General features: G+C 36.3%; 1 protein-coding gene across 1 annotated transcript in view; it reads left to right on the top strand.

The window, feature by feature from the left end:
- Positions 1-19,020, top strand: part of WDR72 (WD repeat domain 72) — a 178,704-nt gene that overhangs the window by 43,962 nt on the left and 115,722 nt on the right. Inside the window, exon 13 of the mRNA XM_090270624.1 lies at positions 8,247-8,449. Coding sequence (XP_090126750.1) covers positions 8,247-8,449 — 203 coding nt within the window. The remainder of the gene's footprint in view (positions 1-8,246; positions 8,450-19,020) is intronic.

Genomic DNA, 19,020 nt, shown 5'->3' with positions numbered 1-19,020 from the left:
TTATGTTTCTGTAGCAATGCACTTCCTATAATGTTCTTCTGAGGAAAAGCACCATGAGTTTTAGTAAGTTAATTACTGTCTCAAATTTATTTGTGTATATATATATTTTTTCATTAAAAAATGTTTTTGTGCAGTGTGATAAAATATCAATCCATTTGGGAGTGTTTTTAATTTTTTTTAAGTATATTTCATTGATTATGTTGTTACAGTACAGTAGTTCCAATTCTTTCCCCTTTGCTCCCCTCTGCCCAATACCCACCTCCCCTCCAGCAGTCCCACCCCCCTTAGTTCATGTCCATGGGTTATGCATATAAGTTCTTTGGCTTCATCCTTTCCTATATTATTCTTAACACCCCCCTGTCTATTTTGTACAAACCAATTATGCTTTTTAGTCCCTGCACCATTTCCCCATTTCTCCCCCTCCCGCTTCCCGGCTGACAACCCTCCAAATGATCCCCATACCTATGATTCTCTTCCTATTCTGGTTTGCTTAGTTGGATTTTGTTTTTACTCTTTAGATTCAGTTGTTGATAGTTGTGAGTTTTTGTCATTTTATTATTCATAGTTTTGATCTTCTTTTTCTTAAGTAAGTCCCTTTGACATTTCATGTAATAATGGCTTGGTGATGATGAACTCCTTTAGCTTCACCTTGTCTGGGAAACACCTCATCTTCCCTTCCATTCTAAATGATAGCTTTGCTGGATAGAGTAATCCTGGTTGTTGCTTGCTTTTCATCACATTAAATACTGCTTGCCAGTCCCTTCCTGCCTGCAAAGTGTCCTCTGAGAAATCAGCTGATAGTCCTATAGGCATCCCCCTGTAGGCAACTCTCTGCTTCTCTCTTGCTGCCCCCAGGACTCTGTCTTTATCTTTCCCCTTTGGCATCTCAATCATGATGTGTCCTGGTGTGGTCCCCTCTGGGTCCAGCTTGCCCAGGAACCTCTGTGCTTCCCAGAACTGCATGCCCATCTCCTTCGCAAAATTTGGGAAGTTTTCCTCATTTTTTTCAATTCTTGCTTCCTCATTCTGCACTGGTTGACTTTTTATTTTTTTCCTTATGTTCCAAATCATTGATTTGAACCCTGGTTTCCTTCTCTTCACCATTGGTTTTGTGTGGATTTTCCTTTGTTTCACTAAGCATAGCCTTCACTTCTTCTCTTATGTGTTTGCCGTACTCAAGCATATCTGTCAAGCCTGTGAGCATCTTTATCACCAGTGTTTTGAATTCTTCATCTGTTAGGTTATCTATCTCTTCATCTGTTAGGTTGGCTATCTCCTCGTCGCTTAGTTCTCCCACTGGAACCTTGATCCATTTCCCCTTTTTGGCCATACTTCTCTGTCTCCTCATTCTGACAGGGTCCTATGTTTGTTTGCCTCCCTGTCCCAGGTGGAGCTGTCGCTCCTGTTATGTTGTAAGGGGCAGAGCCTTAGGCATTCCTCAGTACAGGGCGACCTGTTTTACAACAATGTGGCGCTGTATGTGGGAGAGGGGTCCAAGAGGAAACAATGCCGCCCACCCAGCACTCGCCCCCCCCCCTTCCAGGCACTTCTCCCACTTCCGCACCAGACTGGTGCCCCTCTAACTGCTGCCCTGGCCATCATTCCCAGCTTGGGCGGGTCTGCGGACGTTCTAGGACCATGCAGGCCTATTAAACAAGTGAACTCTGCTGAGACTGGCAGTTTCTGCCTCCACCCCAACCCCTACTGGTCTGCACAGTCAGAATCAATGAGACTTGATTTTCTTTGGTACTGGGACCGTGGGCTGCTAGGTCTGGTGAAGAGCTGGGAACGCTACCCAGGTGTCCCTCCTGACTTTTTAAAACATGTGACTGCACTTTCTGCTAGCCTGCCGCTGCTGCCACTGCTGCTGCCACCACCACACCACATCCTCTCTGCCCCGGCTCCACCCCTCCTACCTGTCTGGATGAGTACTTCTTTATATCTTCGCCTCTCAGTATGGAAGTGTTTTTGAATCTTAATCTACTCCTGATCATTTGTAGATGGATTCATTAAGTAACTATAATTTCTTTTTTTAACGATTCTGGTCCATTTTGGGATAGTAGCAGTTGCTTTTTCTACAAACTTAGTGAAACTTGTTGTTAAGTTGTGAGACAGAATTTGTCTGGCTAGGGCATTTAAATATGTAATTTAAAACTATTCATTAATTGATAGTAGGTTGTGGTAATTTTATTGATTGTGAAAAAATGTTTAGATAGAAGACAGCAAATATTAAATGTATAGGCAAATTACAAGGGAATGACTTTTGGCTGTTTCAGAGGGAATAAAAATATAGACTATTACTATTCCTTCTTCCCTTTCCTCATGCAGATGATCATGTCTGGTACAGCATGAGGCATATTTTATCACCCAGAAGTGTTCTCTGTATCCTCTGCTTTGCTCCTCTATCACAACTGAAGGCAGCATTTTTCACTGTATGTCTTGCTTTAAGATAGCTGGTACTTCACAATCAGATTTCATAGCAGGTACATTACAAAATGTTCATTTGCCCTATTTAAAAACAAAACAAAAAACTGTAGGTACCCTGGAAATATTGACAATTCCAATGCATTTGAAGTATGTCTGTATTTTAGCAACATCCTGATTTCCAACAGTTCCTGAATCTCCCTCCCTTTCTTTCCCCTTTATGTACAGAAACTGGTAAAGGTTTTGTGCTGATCTCTTGACACATCTCACTCCAAACTCTCTTAAAGATGGTATTCTTTCTTTGGGATTTAATCCTAACCCATCTGCTGATATAGCTTAAGCCAAGCCTTTGTCTCTCTGCTCTGATCTCTACCTAGGATGCTGCTTGTTAACTTCTCATGTCTGTTTGGATGTCTTCAAACTTGGCCTTTGCAACAGTAGAAACATCCTCTCTGTCTCCTGTTTATTAGAGCTATTTAGGTAGCTAGCAAGCTATTGAAGTGAAGCAAAGTTGGTTTCATTAGAAAGAGGTATTTGATATAAAGGATTCAGGGGTGTGTTGCAGAGACCTTAGGGGCAGTAGTCCTTAGGAAGGAATTAAAAACAGAACTAGAAAGTTGAAACTTTCTCCCCCTGTCTCTCTTCTTCCCTCCCTCCCCGTATCTGTCTCTGTAGACTATCACTTTCTGCTTCTGAGTCCAGGGAATAAGAAATGGCTACTGCATAGGTCAAGCATGGTGTCACATGCAGAGAATGACTTGTTGCTTTCAATTCCAAATTCTTGGGGCCTTAGAACCGACCTAGCAGCATAACTAAGAGCTGGGATAGACAAGAGCATCTGAGTGCTGCTTCTCCCAGTGTGGGCCCTCCTGGGCTCTAGGGCTCAAGTTTATAATGGGTATTGTTGGATGTTAACGCCTTTCACATGGAGACTTGGGTATGCTCTGACGTAGCTGCCTCCTTCCATTGCTACAGGGAAAGGAAAAAATTTAATTTATTCATTCTCTGAACAGGTATTGAGTCCTGCTTTGTATGAAGCTCATAGAATACATACTTGCCAAAAAGGATTTAGAATCTTGTAGGGAGGTAGCCCTGAATTTAAGCAAGCAAATAAAAATATAACAATTATAAATGTGTTAGGTTCTTCAAAGTAAAGAAGCTGAGATAGGAAACAATGCAAGAGAGGAGAAGGATTTGCTTCAGAAAGGTCTCTGTGAAGAAGTGAGATTTTAAGCTAATACTTAAAAAGTGAGATGGAGCTATCAGTAAAGGATTTATTTTCAGGTAACTTAAAAAAAAATCTAAATTGTGAACAAGGGGAGGATGACATGGGAGAAAAAAAAAGGGTGAGAATATGAGTTAGGATTTTGGATTTCATCTCAAATGTAGCCATAGTAAAAAGTGATTAGCCATGTTGCTGATGTCATATATTCCATTAAACAATATTTCTCTAGCCTTCAAATTATGCCAGAATTCAGTCTGGTTTACTGAGGAAAATTCAGAAATAAGTCAAATATATAATCCTACCCAGATTGTGATTATAGCCTAGTCTGAGAGGCTAGGCTGACTGAGGAGGTTCTAGTTGCAGGTAGGAGGGAGGGGGGGCCCCACACTGAACCCAGGTATCAGACATTGCAAAGCCATGGAGCCTAGGAGGTTTGTTAAATGGCTCACAAGGGACTGAGTAGGAACCTGTCATGCATCTCAGAACCTTATAAACCTTATTAAATATCTGCTCAAATAGATCCTCAGAGTAACCTAATGGGATAAGAATTATTATCCCTATTGCACAGATGAGGAAAGGGAGGCACAGTGGAAAATGGCCAGCCCAAAGCCACACAACAGGTGTGAGAAGAGCCAGGATTTGAGTGCAGGGCAGGCTGGTACAGTCTGCTCATCCCCACCATGCAGCGGGGTCTCCTGGCTCTCAGCCTTGGCAGCTGGAGAAGAGAGCCACTGAGCACAGGGTAGCAAAGCGAGTCATCCTGGTTTAAAAAAATATGATTAAGGATGCTGTGGGCTGTGTTGAGTTGATGGGGAAAGCAGTATATACAAGTGGAAATATTGTCAATCGGGACCTGAAACCACAATTTTGGCTGCTTATTATGTTTCTGTGCACTGACTTTGGAGGACTAGGCAATTTTGGATCAGTGAAAAATATTTTGAATGCTGGGCAGTGCCATCTTTCCTTCATTTTCTGTTAGGATGTTAATTGCTGTAAGCTCTCATTTCTTCCAATTGCTTCTATTATGTAGTTTGGGACAAAACAGATTATATCAAAATTCATATTCATAAACTAATACTAAAATGCAAGCTATTTACTGGAAAACATTTTATATTACACAATGAAGAGTTTACTTGTGTTAGATTGTGTGGTATTTATTCTTACAACGTTTACTTTGAGGGAGAAAATATAACTGTCACTTTCAGTAATATTTAACTCTAATATGTCTCTACATCTTTGCTTAACATTTTCAGATTGATCCAAATGGATAGTGTGAGTAAACTCATCACCTTGATGTAGCACAATGCAAAAGAAAAAAAAAAAAAAAAAAAGGAGAGAGAGAGAGAGAGAGATCTAATTATCATTGTGTTTACTTTGGAAAGCAAAAGATCTCCTTAAATGGGAAGTCAAATTAAGAAATTTTGTTAATCTTTAGTGTCTGTTATTTCTTTGATAACAGGAAGCAGTGACTATTCTCTCTCTGTGAACTAACTATCCAAAGACAGTTCTATTATAGTTGCAAAGGCCATCCCTGGACCTCCTTGGGATCATGCCCTCCCTCCTAGGTTACTGGTTTTACTATTTACTCTCTCTAAGTATTTAACTATGTCACTGAAGTTTCATGTTAAGTTCCATAATTTTAGGGATATACTTACAGTAACTTTCTGCATGGGAAGTAATTTATTATGCTATTTTAATGAGGATGTAATCAGGAGAGAGGAATGACACAGTAATTGAACCAGAAAAAAATTCAACATAAATAATTACTAGCTTCCACACATTATGCGAGTGTAAGGGATTGGTTAATAAGAACTAGACACAGGAATAGCAGACTAAGGAGCAACCACTACCCTTGGAGCTGAGGTAGGTTGCCTGGGGCACAGGTTCCCCAGGACTAAGATCCTGACCTTACTGGAAAGCTCTTTTCTGTGGTCACTGGGTAGTAGAGAAGCTGCTGTAATGTGGTGTGGTATGGTGTTGCCAGAAATATGTCCTCTACGGTATAGGGAAAGCTGTTCATAGGGAGATGTCTCCCAGGAGGCACTCTGTTGAAAAACTACACAGAGTGCCCCAGGGGCAGCTGCTGTCATGCACTGCCCGAGTCTGGTGCTGAGGAAGCTGCCCACACTGCGGCGATAGAGCATCCCAACACTGAGAAGTCCTTCCTTCTGCAGGTCTTTCCAGCACCTTTTATCCACAAAGGTTAACTTGCAATAGCTGTTAAAAGAAACATATTTAGAGAGGGCCATATCTCTTTTCCAGAGCAGGCAGTGAGGGGTGGATTTGGAACTAAGAGACAATCAATTAATAGCTGGCACACATGTGAATCCCTATCTATTCACTGTCAGCGTTTTGACCAAGGGCTTTCAAAAGCTGTTGTCCTGAACTTATTAGAAAATCAACTTATTACTTTTAATACGTAGCTTACTTATTTGTCTATGGTGACTTTTAAAGAAATTGACTCTCTTTAACCACTTCTTATGTCACATTGTGTCACAACCAGTTCTTTGAAACAAAATAATCTAATTATTTTTCAAGTACTTTAGAATTAATCATGATGGAAACTATTGTTCACACAACCACGTGTTCAATATTTTGTTGAATAAATGTTAGTTTGTCGTGAAAATAGCTCATGTCTTATTTTAAATATAGCAAATTAGTTTTCAGATGTTTCTTGCCTCTCTACTACCATTGGATTTTAAGTAAGTTCCAGGCTGACTGGGATTGAGTCATTCTTGTTTACTACATGTTGCCAACATCTGGTACAGTGAATGATACATGGTTGATGCTCAGCTGATTAGTTATCTATAAATGAAAATTGATTACAGCTGTCAAACCTTGTAGGTAAAGTATTTTTATCATAAAAAGATATAAGAAATACAAGAAACAGTTGTGTATAGATTAATATATATGTGAATATATAAAATTATATAAGGCACATTTCATGCATATTACAATATAACAAGATATTTTCTAAGAATTCTTTAAATCTTTAAAAAATACAATAGTTTGAGAACCACAGAAAACCTGTGAGAAGAAAATATCCATGGTGATACCATTATTCAAAGAGAGATTTCTCATAAAAACAGTGAATTTTACCACATGCTGTAGTTACAAGTTCTGGAATGTGGTCATTTTCAAGAAGTAGTAATAACTATTATCTTCTGTTTGAGAAACTCTTCTTACTGTCATCCTTGAAAGAAAGGATTTTCTTGATGTTACTGCCAACTTTGTTTGTTGAAAACATTGATCTTGATGGAAGAGGAAACCTCAGAGAAATAATATGTTTATTATGTTTTATGTTAAAGATGGTAATTTATGAATGTAGGAAGGTTAAAATGAAAACAAATCATTATTAAGACACTAGGGACTAAATTTTTGCCCGGTAGCCTAATAATTGATACCGATTCAGACTCCAAAGCACCAGCTAACGGTAAGGTTAGTTTCTGTAAAGGAAGACATAGAAGAGAGGAAGAGAAATGAGGTTTGGAGAATCATAATCTTTAAATTTATCTACCTGTCTAAAGACATTGGTATAGAATCATTATTTTTATTTTTCTGATGGTAATTACTTTAAATTGATATTTTTCTTAATACTGTCAGTAAGAATGATCTTTTTCCTTAGCAAATAGGACAACTACTTCTTTCTCGATAGGAAAAGAATAATATGAAATAAAATATGTTTTTTAATTGTATGACAAGTTGATTTTCTTTAACTTCTTTGCTTAGTAAAATATAATTATATATTTAATATGGTATGAATAATGCAAAAGAACTTATGACTGATATGAAACAATAGTCATGGTTAATTGATATTTATTGAGATTACACTGAGCATACATCACTGTATTTCATAAAAACACTAACATTAACACTTTGTGAATTGTTTTCTGACATTTTTGCTTTGTTTTATATTTGTTCCTTTTAAATTGAACTTGCCAACACCTTGAAATTCTGAAACTGCAAGAATGACAGAGAAGAGGGCAAAGGAATTTTTTCCCTTCTAATAACATAAGACATGAAGGTCAAATGTTGTAACAGCTATAATACCAACAATAACAACAACAACACCCTAGTGTGGCCTGTGTTCCTGAAGCTGTGAGAACACTTTGGTGAGGGAAGTAGTAATACAAATCATGTATGTCCTTACTTAACCTATTCACTTCAATTATGTACCAACAATGGAAACATTTTAAGCTTAGGAACCCAAGCAAAGCACTGTGGATTCTCCGTCGTTTGTGATCAGAACACTTAGGGACAGCACTAAAATATTCCATAGTTTTTTGTTATTCATCACTTGCATACTATATAATAAGTAAAAGATTTTACTGTTAAAGATTATTGAATGCCCTGTTGATTTCAGTAGATGAAAAGCACAAAAAGGAAGATGAGCTGTTTAAGTCCATAATTTCAGCCTTTGAAAGATAATGATTTGAATAATGTAGAGAAAAGTTCCAAGCTGTTTTTTGGTTGCAAGAAGAGAGTAAAACATGATAACTTAAAGAATTGTGATTTGTCTGTTAAAAGTGTTTTGTTCATTTCATTCTTTTGGGGTCAATATTTTGCATAAATTTTTATTTCTAATCTTGTTTTCCAGGCACTTTGGAAAGACATGAGACAGGAGAAAGGGCAAGGATTATTCTTAATTGTTGTGGTGATTCACAGTTTCTAAAGCCTGAATCTGTGCTTCCAGTTGCCTCAGAGACACATAAGCACAAAAGTGTAGAACAGAGACCCTCCAGCTCATACCAATTTGGGCCAATACCTTGTCCTGGTCTGCAGGTGGAGTCCTCATATAAGGTAAGTTCAAAACAAACTGCTATTTATAAACATCATTGACTATGACTGAGAACTAATATGCTTTTATAAATATGTAGCAGTTAAATATCAGCACAAAAACAAGAACTCAGATATGACTACATCTACCAGACATATCTACCAAGTGATCTTGGGGTTAATCAGCATAACTTTTTGAGTGATTATTACTCTTGGTATAGTTTTTTAAATAAAATAGATTCTAGCTTATCAAAATTGAGCTAATTTTATTATTATTATTTTTTAGATTTTACTTATTTATATTTAGAGAGAGGGGAACGGAGGGAGGAAGAGAGAGAAGCATCAATGTGTGGTTGCCTCTCATGCGCCCCCATCTGGGGACCTGTCCTGCAACCCAAGCATGTGCCCTGCCTGGGAATCGAACCAGTGACCCTTTGGTTCACAGGCTGGTGCTCAACCCACTGAGCCATACCAGCCAGGGCTGAGCTAACTTTATATTAACTCTTGAACTCTAAGATGTTTTTTCACTGATAAAAGGGAAAAACCTACATTCCGTGGTCTAGATCCTTTTTCTTTTTTTCTTTCTTTTTAGTTGAGAGTATTTGACCTCTTTTTATAATGCTAATTACAAATAAACCCCCAAAAAATGTATATCAGAAGAAACTGAATCATCATATGGACAATTCACTCAGCATCTCTAGGAAAACCAACTTTTTAGGTTTCCAAGCCTCAGTTAATGCACAATGATGGAATTTATATTTACTTTCATAAACCAAGTCAACCAGCTTCACAGAAATTTGGATCGGGTTTATTAGTTTTTAATTACAAATATGATATAGTAATTCATTTTGATTTCTTTAAGGGACTCTTCTATCTTTTCATCATCTTCACCTCTAATTATTTCCTCATCTTGTTATTATGCTGCCATATATGTGCATATATTTACTGTAAAACTTTTTTATATTATTACATACTTTTTAATGCCTGCATCATGTTCAATATACTGTGTTGTACTATTGCAGATGTGAATTGTTTTTCCATGGCTTAATATTTGGATTGTGTCTATGTTTCCCCTGTTTTGTTTGTTTTAATTATATTATATTGATTATGCTGTTACAGTTGTCCCAACTTTTTCTCCCTCTGCCCTGCTCCACCCAGCAGCCTCCACCTCCTCAGGCAAAGATATGGAGAGCATTTTGATGGTCGCCAGAAGTGAGGGGGTGTAGGGGAATGGGTGTTTCACTTTTATGAATAATGCATCTATAAGCCTAAAGTTTTTTTTTTTCATATTCAATATTATTTAATAGAATATATTTCCAGAAATGGTATTTCTAAGTCAAATTTTAGCTGATGTTAAATTACATATTATTAACGTTTTCCATTATTTTAGTGATAAAAAGACTGTTAAAATACCATTAATAAGGACATTAAATAAAACTTCATTTCATCTCATGTGTTTATATATAGTTAGAGGCAAAAAGATGTGTCATCTCCAATTTTTTAGGTTTAGAGACTTGATTTAGATTTTGAAGCCAGGGTTTATCAACTTTTTGAGAACTGACTCACATTAACCAAACATCCAATAAATGAATATATAAACTAGAACGGTTATCATTTAATTTACAACAATAAATGTAATTGCAGTGCTGGTCATCACTCAGCACAATCTCACTGTAGCAAAGCTGTAGGGAGTGAGGAAGAGGAGGGAGGTAAAATGGTGTATGTCATTGACGGGCATGGAGTCAGGGGGTGTTCACTCATTGAGCTCTAAGTGTCTCATGCAGCCATTCCTTCGGCCCATTAAGGTTCTCTCTCATGTTTAAGGCTGATTTACATTGAAAAATTACTAAATTTTGGATTTCTCTTTTTAAGAATCCACTTAGGCCACCTACTTTTGTTTATAATTTCCTCCTTCAGGTCTTGAAACCAGTGTTTAGGCAACAGCAACCTCCCTTGCCTTTTTTCTTGGTTAGTCAAATTGTTTTTAATTTCCCAATTCCCCAAAACTATTGTTCATGTTCAAACTTAAAAGAGGTCATGTTTTATAAGGACAATTATATCAGTATGATAAAACTTTAACATCCACAGCTGAAAGAGGAAAGTCATAAGGTCTTAGCCTCCTAAGACAGAAAATTGAACCACACTTATATTATGTATGTGTCATAAGGTTGGAATACCTAAAGCCCAGTGAGTGAGCCCGGCTGACTGCCAGGCATTCCCTTCTTAATGTGGCTTTGCTACTCTGTTAATAATAGAGTGTGCATTTTAGGGTGGGAATTGTTCAGTGTTAAACTAGTAGATGAGAACTTGAAGATGTCTCTTGACTAGTGCATGTCAAATGTCTAGGGTCTGCAGAAGCAAATATTCTTAAGAGCCCATTTTACTAATTTAGTGTCCAGAAAGCAAACAGATGGCTCTTTCTTTTAGTTTCTTGGAGGACCTCAGACCTACCGTTTAGGTAGTAGTAATAGGATATATAGATTTCATTTTCTTTATATAATTTTGTTTCTTTCTTGACTCTAGGAAGCAGTAAAATGCCAGGGTCTTGTTCTCTTACTCTTAGGCTGATTTCCACTTTATTTTTTAGCTGCTGCCCTTTAGGTGACTACGGTATCTAACCTTCACTCTCTACAGAGTAAGAGAATTGAATAAAAGAAGGCTACACCTCCTTTGTTCTATATTTTATACTATGCTTCTACTATTATTGAGCTTACTGTTACCTAGAGGTTTTTTTTTAATTTGTGCTTCTCCTAAGTTATATCTTCTCCAGTTATGTCCTGCATCTCTTCATTTCATTCTCTTAGATTTAAGCCATTGAGATTGTTTCATCTTAATCTTATTTATAAATTTGATAAGCATGAAATTTCAAGAGTACTTATAAATTCTCCATTCTTCTTATAGTTAATATAGTAAAATGCTCCATGAGGTTTTAACCAGGAAAAATAGAATCAGTTTTTAAGAAATGATTTGAGTAACCCTCATTTTAGAGATGGGAAAAACAAGGGACAATAAGCCTGTGAAATTTGGAACTGTCTAAGGTTACTCTGTTTCAGGAGTTTTTAGTTGGATTTAAGGAAATAAGTGAAATATTTTCAAATGGTAGAGTGAACTGTCTAACTGGGAAAATAGTGTGTAAGATCTTTACTGTGAGCTTTGTGTTTGGCAATATTTATAATTTATTAGCATGCTCTATTCATATTTCCCTCTTGCATTTGAAGAGTACATATAAATTTGGGGAAATATTTTAAAGAGAACAACTACAACAAAACATTTTAAAAATGGGTCCAGTTTGGAATGCCAAAGGAGTTGAATTGTGCAGCTAGACAAAGAAAAATCTTTTGGGTAGGAGAGGCCCAAGGTCTTAAAGGATTTAAAGAAATACAATATCATGCTAGTGATGCGGAAATGATTTTCTCAGATTCTGCTGAGGATAAAACAAGATAGAAACTGTTTAAATTGCAGTGAGAGGAAATTAGCTTCAAAGTAGAAAATAAACAATCTTACTAAAATTATCTCTACATGACAGAACTCTTTGTAGCTTCATTATATTTTAAGGAGAGAAGGTATATTTTGTCTGTTGGCATGTTTGTTTTAAATTATTTTTCTGAATTTTTTGTCTATAAAATGAGCACAAGAATAAACTGGATTATTTTAGTTGCCACGATTTAGAACCCTTGTACCATCCTGGGAATTTTTTTTAACTGATTTTCTATAGAATGAGTCCTCAATAGCTCCCCCTGGTTCCTTATTTAGAGCTACACTGTAGAATATGGTAGCCATTGACCATATATGACTTTTGAGCACTTGAAACTTGGCTAGCACCACATGTTAAAATGATACTTTGGATATATAGGATTAAATAGAATATATTACTAAAATATTTAAAATTTTTAAATATGGCTACTGAACAGTTTAAAATTGCATATGTGGTTTATATTTTACTTGTTTTGAACAATGCTGAACTAGACCAGGGATAAGCAAACTTAAAAGACCGTATGGTAAATATTTTAGACTTTGAAGGACAGATTTTTGCTATTGTAACTATTCAACTCTGCTGTTGGAGCATGGAAGCTACCACAGACAATTCTTAAATGAGTAAGATTGTGTTCCAATAAAACTTTATTTGCAAAAACAGTCAGTGGACCCCATTTGATGCTCATTGACCATGGTTTGCCAATTTCTGATCTAGATAGCCCTTTCTGGATTTGGAGATAATGAGACACTAGCAGGAACTGGCAAAATAGCCAATACCTCCCCTCTCCGTAGATAACTGAATTTTTAATACAACTCACCCCAACTTCGTTAGAGTTGACTTCCACATGCACTAAAGAAGTTGGGATGAGTTGAATTAAAAATTCAGTTATCCTGCCACCTGTCATAAAACACAGATGGTGCACTGGTAGCCACCAATAAAAAATTGGATCACACTATTACATATTACTTTATCAGAACAAAACATTAGTTATTTTATATTTTATGACACAAAAACTTAATCAAAATAGAACCCGAATAGTTTCAGAATGGTAGGATTTCAACATGTGACCTGCAAATTTACATATATAAATATAATATAATTTATTGTGGCAATATTACGTGTCACAAATTAACTCTGTTTTTATTAAACTATCTTTTATTATCAAAATGAATCACTATAGAAAAGAATAAATAATACATTTTTGAAAACAATTAATTGTATTATGTAGGGGTAAATCCTCAATATAGAATGATAATTTTTATTTTCTTAATTGGTAGTTAATTTTTGGTATATTCTTTCTAATGAAATAAACAACATATAACTATTTTTTCTAATTCAGAAAATATTTTGAATTGATTTTGTATAATTTTAAAAGTAAGTAGATTTTTATTATTAGACATGTAAGCCCTTCATGTAAATATAGGAATTTCTTTCTATAAAAATTGGATTAAGATTTTTAAGTATTTTCATTTTGTGAATCCCAACTTAAAACTTTAGTGCTTAGATGATAATTCCCTTCCTAGTAAGATAGAATAGAGAAACATTCAACAGTGAAGAAATACACAAGGCAATTTTCTTCTTGAACATGTAAGGTGATGCAAATTTTTGACAGAATATAAACATTTTTCATAAGTATTTTACAATACACATCTGTTTTAGCTATTTTGAAGGTAAGTAAAAATCTGTGTAATACTTAATGCTTTTTTTATAGCTGTTTAATGTAGAAAGCCCCTTTTCTCACTTTGTAGTATGAGTTTAAACATTTTTTGGTACTAAGTTGCCTCAATGTTAAGGAAAACTATGAAAAACATATCAGAACTTGGTTCCAAAAGTCATTTTGGAGGTCTCAGAGTCACTATGAAGAGTAGGAAATGCATGATTAAATGACTCCTGCTGTCCCCACGCACACAGAAGCAACCTTGAATTTCCTCACAGGACTTCAAAGCCTTGCTCATATCTAAACGTTCGTTGGCCATGTAAATCAGAGGCACAAAAGGGGAATGCGCCTATTTCATGGTGTGTGGCTGGCTTAAGTCCTGCATTGTGCCGCACGTGCCAGTGGGAAGTGCCAGAAACAGAAGGGCCCTGTTCTGACTTGTGTGACAAATGCAGTTAACATCAGATCCATATTAATGTTGTCAAGTTCCCTTGATGTATTTAAACAGATTTTAATTATTTTCAGCGTCCAAACGCCTAAAATATATAGCCTAATGGTTCTATGAAGAAAGCTTACTTAATGTGTGAATGTAAAACCTCTCATAAAAATTAAACTTTTATATTGGCCTTAGTCACTGACATAGGTTATTCATCAAGTCAGCAATTTGTGTGGCAAAGTGCCATTTGAATAGTGTATTGTTAGGATACTTATGGTCCACTTGACAAAGGCTCTTGCTGTAAATAGTGCAATTTGACTCCAGCTGTTAAAGAGTGGCTTTGACAGCAGCCAAGTAGAATGGAGATGCCTTATTGCACCGCCAAAAAATCAATATTGGGTTCTTGTTCATAGTAACCTGTTCTTTTCTCTTCTGCAGATTTATAAATGACTATCATGAGTTTATAAGTAGAAGTTTAAATATTATTTTAAATGTAATTTACTTTGAGTTTCAAATTAAGACTTGTAATAAAATGGTACAAGTGCAGAGTCTTAGGATATTATTTCCATCCCCTGGTTCATGTTTAGTCACAGTTGCAGTTTAGTTACATTTCAATTCTCTAGCTTCAGTAGAAAAGAATGTGCAAAACATGAGCTCAAAATCATGTGCCTGTTCTGTATTGCCAGGACAAGTACTCTTCTTTTTGATTCCCTTATTAATTTATCTTCTGTGCCGCACCCCCCATCTTCTATGTGTGTATACCTTTTAGTAGCATTGGCAGGGTTCTTTGTGGCTGTGCCCATAGCAACACCCACAGATGTGGACAATCAGTAATGCCATCGGCGTTGTCCAAGACTTCCCTAAAGCAGACTCTTGCTGGTTTTGTAGAGTTTTCTAGCAGTTTTCAGTTATACAAGGTTGCTATGATACCTGACTGGCTGTAATAGATATTGAATCTGTTAATTACAATAACTACATGCACTGGGGTTCTCTCCTGTTGCTAGCTGTTATATTTACGATGCAGCGGAAGAAGTAAAATTATATACTCAAGATGAGGGGAAAAAAATGTTTCAAGAGTTACCTTAAATCCTCATGTTGAATAAAAAATTTCCAGATATAAAAACCTTTAGCTGACTATTGATTTCCCATGATTGCAGATACAATTTATTTAAATCATTTCTAGTTTTGATTGAATTTTATTTTGAATTTTATTGTTGTTTACCTGATATTTCATGAGCCTTCGTTTAAGATGTGCTGAGCAGGATTTGAAAGAGCTGTCATTTTTAACATGGAAAATGTTGGTAAGTTGTGTATTTTCTTAAAAACCTTTTTCAGTGGAAGATGTTAAAAGAGTCATCTTTCTATTACTGACCAACTTTGCATTTATTGAATTTGTGGCTGAGATACCAACTGAAAATTTATAAAGCTGATAATATAATTGTGTACAAAGACCTTTAACGCTGATTCAAGGTCAGTGTTATTGTTTTTATAATTGCTGATAGGCAGTTGTGATTTCAACCAGCGAAAGGATTTGTTCTGCTTTGGTTTAGCTGGTTTCAAAAATGTTATTTCTTCTGTTAATTCCAGAGTTAACCTTTTTTATTAAATAAATGTTTGTCTCATTTTTAAGTATTAGATTTAGCCTAAATTTATCTCACTTTCTCCCTTAACCCCACAATATTTATTAATCCTTAAGAAACTTGAGACTTTAAGATTATAACTTTCTTCTTGAATTAAATATTCTGATTATACTCATCAGAATATGTGGCGTGGACTTGTGGGGTAGGCATTCTAGTATAGAACCATGAATAAAAGTTAAACACAAAGGACATTACCATTTTGTAGTTAGCTTAATCTAGGGACAGTGTAACATAATTTATTAAGCATGTCTTTAAAGTTGCATTAATAATTTTATATAGATATTTTAGAAACTATAAATTCTGTAATCATGTCAATCCTACATTACCCACCCATAACCATTTACTGGCTTTTTTATTTCTCCCTTATTTCTTCTTTCCTTTCCCACTTTTTCTTCTCAGTTGTAAATTGGTTTTGCTTTTTAAAAACCCATGACATTTCCGAGTAAGTTAAGTCCCAGCTTTTTGTAGAAGACAAAGATGGACTTATTTTCCTAGTGAAAGAGGTCTATGTCTACTGGGATTGAAATTCACTTCAGTGGACTTAATATTCTGTTATTGAGCAACTTGCTGGTTCTGATTAAAAAGTGGCAGTAAATGTTACCCCTTTATAAAAAGTTGGAGTTTTCTTGTTAACCAAGTTGTTGTCTTGCATTAAGAATATCTTGTGTTTATATCCCATTTTTGATGACTACCAAAAACTGGTAATCTCACTTATTGACTGAGAGTACCATCTGGACCCATTTAAAAGAACCCCAACAGGAGCACTTCAGTCTCATTGACTTATGTTGAAACTTTCCCTAAGAGAGCAACAAATGCAAAAATGTAACAGGAAGCAATTATTTTTTTTAAAAAGGCATTTATTCTAATGAAATGTTTTTCCTGTTTTCCTGTGCTGGTAAAAAGAAATGTGTTAACACTTTAGCTTTATTCATTGACTAGGAGCATGAACTTATTGAAAAATATATCCAACTGATATTCCCATCTACTTTTCTGAATTGCATTTAATAGTGACATCCTGGAAGCACAGCCAGTTCTCTGCGTCCACAAATGGCATTCAAGACATTAAATACAAATAATGACATGTGACATTATTTGTAATTTTATACACACTATAAAACTTATGAAAATGGTTGTTTTAATCCTACATTAAAATTTCTTGCATAAGCTTGTTGTCTAAGTATGATTATTTATACCAGGTATAAAAGGTGGTGGTAAGAGGCTACTGTGAGCAGCAGGGGCTTCTTATACACATGCTTGACTCTGTGCACCTTGCACAGCACTGTTGTTCTTCACATGCTGTTCAAGACCTGGTGGTTTTTGAATGCCATTATGAAAGCTTACACAATACAGTCATACTCACCTTTATTACTTTCTTCCCAGTTCCCACTAGAGGTCTCTGGTCATTATACAGAACTTAGCCTCCATTTACTCTCTTGTAGCAAACATTTTGTTTTCCTTTTTGCTCCTTGAGCTAATAAAATATTAATTTGGATGCATGAAGATTAGTAATGGAAAGGTACAGGTTTATCAGAACCTTTATTTTTAGCGACAGCATGTTAGAATGGCAAGTGGTCAAGTTACCTGTTCTCTCCTTTTCTTTCTTTACTTAGATTTTGGAGCCCAGTCTTGAGAGAATCATATGTAAATTGGTTCCTGTCTCTGCTCTCTTAGTCCCAGTGTAGCTACATCCACTGATGGATGGTTCCTGCAGCCAGTCTCCAACTGCCAGTTATATCTCACAGTTGGTTCCCAAAGTCTGCACCCCATTTTCTTGAGTATTCATTGCCAGCTAAGCATAGGATCTGGTATACTAAGACTTTAGTTAAGGTTTTTCTACAGTCCCAGCATTTCAGAATTCCCTGCATTTGCTGTGATTGATTGATGATATTTAACTTTTGCTTGGATCTTTGATTTTTCTTTCCTCTGTCGATTACCTGGCTTAGTATACCTCTTCCTTTCCAGGTTGCCTCTCTAGGAAACAGAATCCTCAATCTGCACTCTCTCTGATGACCACAGTGGGTTCTTCTGCCTGCACCCTTCAATATGGTAGCATTTTAGTGTTATTTTGCTATGTAGCAAATTACCACTAATGTAGGAGCTTAGAAGAATACACACTTATTATATCACCATTTCCAATGTTCTAGGAGTCCAACAGGGTTCTCTGTGCAGGAGCTCAACATGGCTGAAATCAAGGTATGGGCTGGGTTGCTCTGTCACCCAAGGCTGGGGATCCTCTTCCAGGCTTATTCAGATTCTGGGAAGAATTCAATTCCTCATGTTGGCATGCCTGGAGTCCCTGTGTTTTGGTGGCTATTGACCAGGGGCCAGATATTCCTTGCCACATAGTCCCCGTCCTCTCCAAGCCAGCAGTGGAGAACTTTTTGTGTATAAATTTCCCTCATATTTTGAATTTCCTACTTCTCCCTCTGCCATCAGCTGTAGAAAACTCAATGTGATTAGATCAGGATGACTTAAATAATCTCCCTATTTTAAAGTCAACTGATTTGGAACCTTAATTATATCAACACAATCCCTTCAGAACAGTACCTATTGTTTGGCTGAACACCTGGAAGAAGGCATGTTTCACCACAGTCTGGGAATCTGGCAATTTATAATTCTGCCTACAGAAGCGAAGTCATTCTAACTCAAGGCGAATGCTATTTAAGGACTATTACTCTTTCTGGAATATTTAACATCTGCCTAAACGCTCTGATTATCTGTTATGAATCAAGACTCTTGTTTCTCACACTGGCTGGGTGATTCGGTTGGTTGGAGCATCGTTCATACACCCAAAAGTTGTGGGTTTGATCCCCAGTCAGGGCACATACCTAGGTTGCAGGTTTGATCTCTAGTTGGGGTGTACATGGGAGATATCCAATTGATGTTTCTCTCTCACATTGACAATTCTCTCCCTCCTTCCCTTCCTTTCTCTCTAAATCAATAGACATACCTTGGATGAGAATTAAAAAAAAAAAAAAGACTCTTGTTTCTCTTTGGGACCTCTTCACTCTGTCTGTTCCTGCTAGGAGTTGACCTGTGATACAGCAGGTCTGTCTCTTTTGTCACTCAGGCCAAACCCTGTTTGCAAAAATCATAGTGTGGCATCGATCATGTGATTGTATGGCAGAGTATGAAAAGAATAATATGGTTCCTGTCTCTTTCTACATAATTATCATGAGGCTTAAATAAGAAAATAATTTTACCATTGATTTGGCTCTCCAAATCTGTTACCTGAATCCAGAACTTTCAAAAAATTTGTTATATGGTTGGCAGCCCAACAGTTTTAATTACCAAGGACCTGTCTTTTATTTAACTCTGTCACTTACAGTTAAAGTCAAATTTATAGATGGTAACAAATTGTTTGTCTTTAAGGCCTCTTAAGCATAT

The sequence above is a fragment of the Furipterus horrens genome, unplaced genomic scaffold, assembly GCF_987537825.1.
Source record: "Furipterus horrens unplaced genomic scaffold, mFurHor1.1.pri manual_scaffold_3, whole genome shotgun sequence".
NCBI classification, from domain to species: domain Eukaryota; kingdom Metazoa; phylum Chordata; class Mammalia; order Chiroptera; family Furipteridae; genus Furipterus; species Furipterus horrens.
The sequence above is the reverse complement of the archived record's forward strand: the minus strand, read 5'-3'. Positions and strand labels throughout refer to the sequence as shown.